The sequence below is a fragment of the Aptenodytes forsteri genome, unplaced genomic scaffold (genome assembly GCF_000699145.1).
Source record: "Aptenodytes forsteri isolate BGI_AS27 unplaced genomic scaffold, ASM69914v1 Scaffold349, whole genome shotgun sequence".
NCBI lineage: Eukaryota > Metazoa > Chordata > Aves > Sphenisciformes > Spheniscidae > Aptenodytes > Aptenodytes forsteri.
The window spans coordinates 4,826,985-4,836,361 of record NW_008794452.1 but is presented as its reverse complement, the minus strand read 5'-3'; the positions used below and the strand labels follow the sequence as shown (position 1 = coordinate 4,836,361).

Below are 9,377 nucleotides of genomic sequence, written 5' to 3'. Positions count from 1 at the left end.
GGAGGGCTGGAGGGAGGGAGGGAGGGAGGGATGCCTGGAGGATGCGGCGCTTCCCCCTCCTGAAATCGAACGCTTTTTGCAAAATCCCTGATTTCCGGCATTTCCCTCTCCCCCTGCACTTGGCTCGGCCCTTCCCCCGGCGCCACTGGGCGAGAGTTTACAAGCCGCTTTGCAAAGGCTGACGGTGCTGTAGTCGTTTACGAGTCGGTTTGCAAAGCCCAGTATTGCCGCGTTAGTTTACACTCGCTTCGCAAAGCCTGCTGGTGTTGCTTTCGTTTACAAGTCATTGCCCAAAACCCGATGATGTTATGCTGGTTTATGAGTCATTTTTGCAAAGACTTCATGATGTTATATTAATTTACAAGCCGGTCTGCAGAGCCTGGTGGTGTTGCATTAGTTTACAAGTCATTTTAGAAAGCCTGCTGGTGTTACACTAGTTTACAGGTCGCTCTGCAAAGCCTGATGGCGTTGTTAGTTTGTGAGCTGTTAATTTTTTTTTGGAGCCTCCTTCGTGCTGAGGTTTCCTGCTTTTGCAAGGCCAAGGGGACGGGTTAATTATTAATTATGGACGGAGACATGGGTGCTGCCATCCATGCATGCCCATCCCCGCTGTGTCTCGGTCCCCTCTCCCACGCTTTTCAGGGAGCCAGCCATCCCCGTGCCAAGCCGGTTCAGCTCACTCATCTGGCGTTTGCTGTGTGATCACAGGCCAAAGGAGGAGGGAGCCACACACAGCGGCTTGCGAGCAACAGTTTGCACCCCTCACGTGATAATATCTTTTTTTGGTGGTTGTTTTTTGCAGCGTGCCAGCGCCATGCACCCAGCAGCCGGTATCTTTCCCCCGGACGAGGAGCCCCTGATCGAGGAGCCCTTGGTGAACAGATACAGCCAGCAAAAGCCAAACGACCGCTTACACGGGGCCTACATTATTTTTTTCCTCCTGGGCATCGGGTCCCTGCTGCCCTGGAATTTTTTCATCACGGCAAAGCACTACTGGATGTACAAGCTGCAAAACTGCTCAGATCAGGCAGGCCCGGCAGGACAGGCAGCGTCTGATCTGCGGGTGAGTGTGCCGCTTTCAAGGCAGAAAAAAAAGCTGCTTTCCTTCCTTACTTGCTCTTTTTCTGCTCCACTTCCCCAGAAGGTGAATGAACGTCCTCTGGAGTTTTGCCTGCTGCAAACTTGGGGTAGGCGTTTATTTGGGGAGCACAAATAGTAGCAAGAAAGATGCTTAAAACTAAAAGGCGTAGCGCTTTGTGGTCTGTCTTTTACCTGTATTTGAAGTGCTAACGTTTAAGGTGCGTTTAAAAAAATTGGCTTAACCTGCCCCATAAGCAAGGCTGCCTTTCATAGGACAGTTTCTATGGTACAAGGTAAAAATCTGTTTGTGGTTGTTTTTGTACTTCATGCTTGGTGAGCCCCCAAGCCCCGCAGGGCTCTGTGCTTTTCCAGCAGGACTCAGCTGCAACTTCCTGCAGGCTGGGAGATAAATTGCCCTGAACTTCTGCTTCCATGGCAGGGCATCAAACATGTTTTAAGCATTTTCTCCCTTGCGCTGGCTGGTGCAGCATGTAATTTGGAGGTGGCAGCAGGGCTTTGCAGGAGCACCAGCCCTGGAGCGCATGGCTTGTGATAGTCTTGAGCCCCCCAGATGCTTTACTGCTTTTCCTTCAAGATCTGGCAGGTGTGACCAGAATATCTCCTTGCAGCGATAAACATCTGGCTTTTGGCATATGGGACGAGGAGCTTGTCATGGGGCGATTAATGAGCCAGCCTTGGGGCGGCAGGCTTGATGGCCTCTCTTTTTCTCCCCAAAAAAGCCACCTTCTCTTGCTCCTCCTGCCACAGCAAGATTATTACCCTGTGCCCCCCTGACAAAGCAATGCCATTTCTTTGTGGCTGGAAAAAGTGTTGGTGTGATGAGGCTGTATCCTGTCCTCCTCCCGTTGCCAAGCCTGTTCAAGTGGTTTGGGCACATTTTATTTTTATATAAACACAGAGCCAGGTGTGACGCCCCTGTTTTCTCTATGATTTCTCACACCAGTACGGCATCCACGGCTGTTTTAATCTTCATAGTTGTTAAGCTGGCTGCGTTTTTGATGGGGAGGACGCAGAGTGTCACCGACGGTGCTTGTACCAGGATGCTGAAGTACCGGTGTGCTGGTGTAAATCGAGATAGTGGGTGGATTAAACTGATGGAGACCAACCCCCGTGGTGCCCAAAGACCACAAATAGGCTGCCCCTGTGCTAGCAAGGTGCTCAGAGATGGGGCGAAGGGTGCTCCGCCACCATGTGGCACGATGTCCTCCCACATCCCCTGTATCCCACCCACTCCTCATTGCTTCTACGTCACGCTTATCCAAGGCAATTCTTGAAAAGCTGTTTTCAGGTAGAGTAAGTATCACTAGGTGTATTCTTCCTAAAAACTCTTGCATGTCTGTATTCCTGGTTGGATCACCCATTACTTCGTTGAAAAGGTGTTTTTCCTCTTTCTCTATGGCTGTGGCACAATGCTTTTTACTTCATCTGGTGAAAAGCAACCTGGCTTTTCCGTGGCTGCAGAGTCTGATCAAAAATAAACCAGTTGGCCCCATTTCTGCCCTGGGATGGCAAGCCACGGTGCTGTGGCAAGAGGGCTTACCTGCAAACAGAGCTCGACTGCGGAAAGATGCACCTGCAACCGGCAGCCTACTCTTGGCTCCAGCCTGCTCACTGCTGCTAATTTCATGCCCCGTGCTCCAGGTAATGCTCTGGTGCCTTCAGCCGCCACTGTGGGCCTGGATTGCTTTTCCAGCCCAGCAGGAGCCCAGCTGCCGAGTCTGGACTGGAGCAGAATAAAAACTCCGTTGCAACAGCATCTCGGCAACTCCAGGCAGTGCCGGCTGACACCAGTGACTGATTTGCCACCGTGATGCTTTGTTCTTGTTTGGGGTTTTTTTAAGGTACCGAGTGTGTGCTGTACATTATGGCAGCGTGTTTGAAGATGCTGTAGTTAATACAGGGTCAAACACCTCCATTACGCACCTCGGCTCCATGGCTGAGGGATGACACCTTCCCCCACCAGAGGCAGAGGTGGGAGGAAGGTGTCGGGTTTGCTTTGTGGATTATTATTACTATTATTTATTATTAGCCAAGAAAGGGGTGGCAGTCTTTCAGTGCCTGCGTTTCTCCTCTAAAACCATGTCAGTGATGGGGAGCTCAGCCCTTGCGAGCAAGGGATGCCTGGAGGAGATGAGCCGGCCAGTCAGGGAGGGCTCAGCAGAAAGGGAGAAGAACTAGATATATGTTGCATAGCCAAAAATTTGCTGCAAAAACATGTCTGTGATGGGTGGGAATACCCATGCAGGGAGAAGAGTTACCATCTGAGCTGGATTAACACCTAACAAGCAGGAGCAAAGAGGTGAGATGAGTATGGAACCTGATATTTTTCCCTTGATCTGGGCATGGATTAAATTTGCCACTCGCCATTCTGCTGCTGCATTAAAAATGTGACATGAGGGCTTTCCTTTTTCACAGAAACAACAGCAGTTGAAACCCTTCTACTTGGCTTTTCTTTTCCAGCAGGGTTTGGCCATGGGTAAGGCAGGGTAAAATTTCCCAGTGCAGTGCAGGCTGCTCAGTTTCTTAAATACTTTCCCCAATTCTCTTCCCATCGCTGGTGTGAGCACGTTTGTTGGGAACAAGTGAATGTTTCCCTGGGGTGCTTGTAACGCAGCATCTCTGCTGAATTGCTGCAAGTGTGGATACACTTCTGCTTGGTGGAAAGCATTATAAAGTCTTTTTTCCCCCCCAAAAGAAAAAGAAAATTAACTTGGAAGTATATTAAATATCCCTGGGTTGGTTTGGGGGTTTGTTTTAAGTAGGTTGATAAATAAGTCTTAGTTTTAGCAGCCAACTTTGCATTTTGCTTTGTCTTTTCTCCTATAATTCATCATATGGCTGTAGAGCTTTGAACCTCCTGCTTCGCCAAGCTGATGCTAAGTGCAGGCATTTATGTCTCCATCTATATGGACCCTCTAGGAGCGATTGTTAGATTTCCCATCGCTTATAGTAAAGCTCCTGCTAAGAATAAATGAACATGCTTGTAAACTGATTAAAAGACTACGATGCAAAGCTGCAAAAAACCCCTGTAACGTGCAGAGAAAATGTGCCAAGTGCCTTCTCGTGCTCGGACGCGACGTGGCCCCGTCTCTGTAGCTAGGTAACTGCAGAAAATGAAAGCCCATCACGATGGGGGTTGATATGTAGGTCATCCTCTTTGCAAGCATCGTCCTACCTGCTGGCTGAGATTCCCGGAGAAAAAACAGGGGATTAAGCACCTCGAGGGGAGGAGATGGAGCAGACACGCTTTAACAGCATAATACATAAAATGGATTGAAAATGTAAGCGTTTGGCTGCAATCTTGGCAGAGAAATATCTCTCACTCTGCTGTGGTTATTGCTTTCTGCGTGCCCAGCCTGACCTCTGTGTGAGGCGGGCTGCTGAATATTGACTGATGCTGCAGCCGACTTGCTCAGATGATATACGAGTCCCCAGAGTAAATGTGTGTTGAGTCTCAATATAGTTTCTCAATGAGTTTTGTGCGTGCAGAGAGGGAGGCCGGAAGGGAGAATAATGTCCGTGTCCTCACCCGTGCTGCTTTTGCTCGAGCACATTCTCAGGCGTGGTGTCGCAGTCACTCCGCGTGGAGAGGGATGCACAGGTTGGGCTTTTGAGCAGTTAGCTAATAATACTAATGCTTTGGTGTCCCAGTTTATAAAAAACAGCCCTCACAGAGCTCAAGTAGGGTAAAATGTTCAGGGGGTTTCTCCAGGTCACCGGAGCCAGTCGGAGAAATTCAGACCTCCTTATTTTGGTTGCTGCCCTGCGGGGCCAGTGCAGCAGTAAGGCAGGTATTTCCTTCACCGTTTTTGCTTCTGAATTTGTTATGTCCCTAATTTTCTGAAATATCCCAGGGCTGTTGCAGGGTGAGACAGCCCCGGGGCGGTTTCCGTCACCCGTTCCTTTTGCCTGTCATCCTGAGCAGCTTTGCAACATGTGCTACAATGCAAGGAGGTGGACACCTACATCATAACTCCCCATGTGTGCTGTATCGTGCCATATTTAGGACCTGAAATTCATATGTTGTTCCCCCCCTACCTTTTTTTCTTTGGTTTTTTTTTCCTGGCAGGACTTTTTTGAGAGTTACATTTCCATCGCTTCGACTGTGCCCTCGTTGCTGTGCCTGATTGGAAACTTCTTGCTCGTCAATAAGTAAGCGCTGCTCCGTTCCCGGGTCCATTAGCCATGGCTCTCCCCAGCTTTGCCTGCATCGCTCCTGCCTTTCTCCAGCTTCAGCCATGGCTCCCAGCTCAGCCTGAAACACCCAGTGGGGAAAAGCTTTAAAAGGGGGAGATAAAGTACTGGAAAGCTGTGCTGTCCTCTGGCTCCCACGAGCAGGGTGAAGCACCCTGCTCCCCACCGGCAGCACCCATGCCTGGAGTTGGCTTGAGTTGTTCCGCTGTAAATAAATTCCTGGTAAATTCCTTGGTTAATTGCTTGGGAAGGAAAGTCTGTGTATGCAGGCATGTGGTCTTCCCTTCTAAAAATGCCATCGTTGTCACCGGGGGAGCCGACGACAAGATGCAGGCTCGTCCAGGCAGGAGTAATGCCTTGCTCTAGTCCTACCAGCCATTGAACTGGGTTAAGAAAAGGACCATCCGTGCCTTGCTGCAAGCTTGACTTAAATCTAAAATAGCTGCCTCCCCTCATTTGTACCGTTCCTTATCCCAGATCAAACTCCTGCACATTTTCGGGTGAAGAAGAATGTGTTTGTGTGCTTAATCTCTAGATCCCAGCTGCCGGTCTGGCTCCCCGCCTCTCTCCCTCACCCCTCTGTCCTGTCCCCAGGCCAGCCCATCCAGTCTCCCGGCTGGGTAATAAGCAACCGCCACGCTCAAACAACTAATTATCTTGTAGCGACGCGCCTGGGGTTGCTTTCACCCGGCCTGCCGTGTTTCCCAGGCAGGCTTTATCGCTGCTGCTGTACATTGCTCCAGTGATGGGGATAGCTCCTGATTTCTGGGAGAAATGGGTATTTACAGCTCGTTTGGGTTATAGACTTAGTCCTACTGATGGCAAAAGTGGAAATCACAGAGTTAACATCTAACAGCTTCTGAGAAAAATCATTACTTTTTATTCCTCATCTCCCCCCACCTTTCTTTATTTTCTTTGATCCTTCTCGCAGCAGAGGAGTTGGTGTCCTCTGCATCACGCCTTCACGTTATAGTTTTAAACGCAGGAGTCTCTCCTTCCCCTTGTCCCCAGGGTGCCCGCCAGCATCCGGATCTTGTCCTCCCTCTTCATCATGCTGGCCGTCTTCCTGGTGATCACGGTGCTGGTGAAGGTCGACACCTCTGCCTGGACCACCCCCTTCTTTGCCCTCACCGTCGGCTGCATGGTCATTGTCAGCAGCGCCTCGACCGTCTTCACCAGCAGCATCTTCGGTCTGAGCAGCAACTTCCCCATGAAGAACTTGCAGGCGCTGATCTCGGGTTGGTGTCCTCCAGCCACGCCGTCCCGGTGGGATCATGCTCTTGGGTTTTCTGTGGTTGGGTGGTTGGTTCTCTTTCCCTCCTGCATCTGGTGTTTCATCACATGGGGTTTATTTTAGAAACTTAACTTTGCCTTAAAGATAAAGGGAAGTTGCTGAAGGAGAAACATGCTCGGTCACATGAGCCGGTGCTTTCATTTCTGTAAATACCCATAAATCAAAGTGCTGAGGGCTCAGCAGAGATGAGGAGAGCGGTGGTCCTGCACTGTCCCCGCCCAGGGGGCAAACACCCTGCAGAGCAGCTCCAGCCAGTGCGATGGCTTGACCTCGTTATTTGTTCTGTGCCGGGAGAAGGGGGGAAGGGATGCATCCCTCAGCTCCTGGTTGCAGCTGGAGGAATCTTCAACTTTGCATTGTCTCCTCCTTTCTGTTCAGCATTTCCATGCATTTCCATGAGTGATGAGGGGCACGTTGGGAGCCGTGAGTGATGAGCTCCCTGGAGGTTTGATAACGTTATAAATGTGCTGTGGAACGGCTGACAAACCAAGAGGGGAAGGGGAAAAAATCAAGACAGAGAAATTTTTCCTGGGGCCGAGACAGGAGTGTTTTAATGAGTTTAGCCCAGTGGGGGAAATCACTGCATCCCCGAGACGGCATACCTGTTGCTGGTGGCTTGAATTCCTGTCTGGCAGAGTGCAGAAGAGCGGCAGTTATATGTGGGCCAGTGGAAAGCCAGGTTTAGGCTTTGGGCAGGGTTTGGACCTTCTCTGCAGGACTCAGCACATGCAAGCCCAGTGGATCGGTCCCATCCTGACCCTTGTGCAGTGCTGCAGCTATGTTGGAATGGATACAGGATGGGACCTGGGCTGTGATGCAGCTCCACAAATAACTGTTGCAGCGAGGCGTAGAAATGGAGATGAGGTGGTGTGTGCAGCTGCACCCTGAGCTGGGTTTGGGGACTAGTGTGTGGGGCAGAGGGGTGAGCTGCTTCCCCTGGGGGGTTTGTGCACACCAGGAGGTGTTAATAAGGGGATGCTGCTGTTTTTGGGTCCCCCCTCTGCATCAAAGTCCTCCTTGCTGGAGGTGCTGTGGGTTGCTCTCTGCCACCTTGATGTCCCTCACCTGTGCCCTGGGTGCTGAGCTCCAGCTCTCTGGTCCACTATGCAGGTCAGGCCATGGGTGGCACGATCAGTGCCATCGCCTCCGTGATAGACCTGACGGCAGCAGCTGACGTTACGGACAGTGCCCTGGCCTACTTCCTCACCGCTGACATCTTCATCATCATCTGCATCATGGTGTACCTCCTCCTACCCAGGCTGGAGTACTCCAGGTGTGTGCACCAGCGTGCCACGGGCATCCCACAAGCATGGGTCGGGAGGGTTTGCTACTGTTGATGCCGAGTGGGCTTGCTGGGGCGACCCATGAGATGCTTGCTGTGACAGTCCCTGCCCAGTCACGCCCCGGCATCCCACCCCACATGCTCCAGCTCTGGTGCTGTGCCACCACTGGCCACACTTCCCCATTTGACCGAAACCCCAGACCGAAACTGGGCGCCCGCCCCAGCACATGCTGAGTTTCTGGCAAGCCTCCCCAGGGGGAGAGGGGTGCTGACACAGGGGCTTCCCAAATGCGTGAAGTCATCGGAGAGCCATAATCTGGAAGCAGCCAGCCAGGTGGGTCCCCGTAGGGCGTCAGTATCTGCAATGTCATGCACTGATGTGCATGACCCATTGGTCTTGTTGGTGCTTGCAACCCCCAAAACCACCTGGCCCCCCAAATGCCTGCATGGAGTAGGTCCCCCCTGTGAACCACCAAGGGTGTAAAGGGATCCCCACGGTGGGGAAGAGGGGGTGGTGGGTCCCTGAGGGTCACCTTTCCATACGAGGCGGGAGCTGGAGGTGCAATGGGGTCGCTGCAACCACCTTCCCTGGGTCCAGCAGGCATCCCTGCGTCACCAACTTCTCTCCTGCTCTCTCTCCAAATCTCAGTTTGGGTTCCCCCCAACACACTTGGCTAACAATCTCCCTCCTTCTCTTTTTCCAGGCATTACATGAGCAGCCAGAAGGAGAGCCCACCTCTGTCCGCCGTGCCACCCAACAGCTCCGCAGAGGACGAGGCAGAGCCAGGAGGCACCACAAATACCTCCTTCCTCGCAAAAAGTACTGGCATTCCCCCGCTCCGCCCCATCCTGCAGAAGACTGCCCTCCTCGGCTTCTGCCTCTTCTATGTCTTCTTCATCTCCATCATCATCTTCCCTTCTCTCTCTTCCAACATCGAGTCGGTCAGCAAGTCCTCAGGAAGCCTGTGGAGCACCAAGTACTTTGCGCCACTCACCAGTTTCCTCCTGTACAACTTCGCTGACTGGTGTGGGAGGCAGATCACTGCCTGGATCCAGGCACCCGGCCCCAAGAGCAAGCTGCTGCCCGCCCTCGTCCTCCTCAGGACCATCTTCCTCCCTCTCTTCATCCTCAGCAACTACCAACCTCGGGCTCACATCTGGATGGTGGTCTTCAACCAAGATGTCTACCCGGTGGTCTTCACGGCACTGCTGGGGCTGAGCAACGGCTACCTGGGGACACTGGTCATCATCTACGGCCCCAAGATCGTGCCAAAAGAGCTGGCTGAGGCAGCGGGGGTGGTGATGACATTCTACCTCATGCTGGGGCTGGCTGTGGGGTCTGCCTGCTCTGTTCTCATTGTCCACCTTGTGTAGAGGAGTAGCTGGCGGGGGATGCCCTCGGTTTGCGGTGCTGCTGTCAGGTATTTAGGCTTTTTTCCCCAAAAAGCCAGGCACGCCGCAGTTTTGGGGCAGGCTGCCGTCTTGGGGGGGGGGGGGTTAAGACCA

The 9,377-nt window shown here is 52.2% G+C and overlaps 1 protein-coding gene across 1 annotated transcript; it reads left to right on the top strand.

Moving 5' to 3' along the window:
* The first annotated feature begins 814 nt into the window (after positions 1–814).
* Positions 815–9,245, top strand: SLC29A3 (solute carrier family 29 member 3). Its single transcript, XM_009290553.1, has 5 exons — positions 815–1,063; positions 5,171–5,253; positions 6,307–6,533; positions 7,700–7,862; positions 8,576–9,245. The coding sequence occupies exons 1-5, from the start codon at positions 815–817 to the stop codon at positions 9,243–9,245; spliced, it is 1,392 nt and encodes a 463-aa protein (XP_009288828.1).
* Positions 9,246–9,377: the final 132 nt, after the last annotated feature.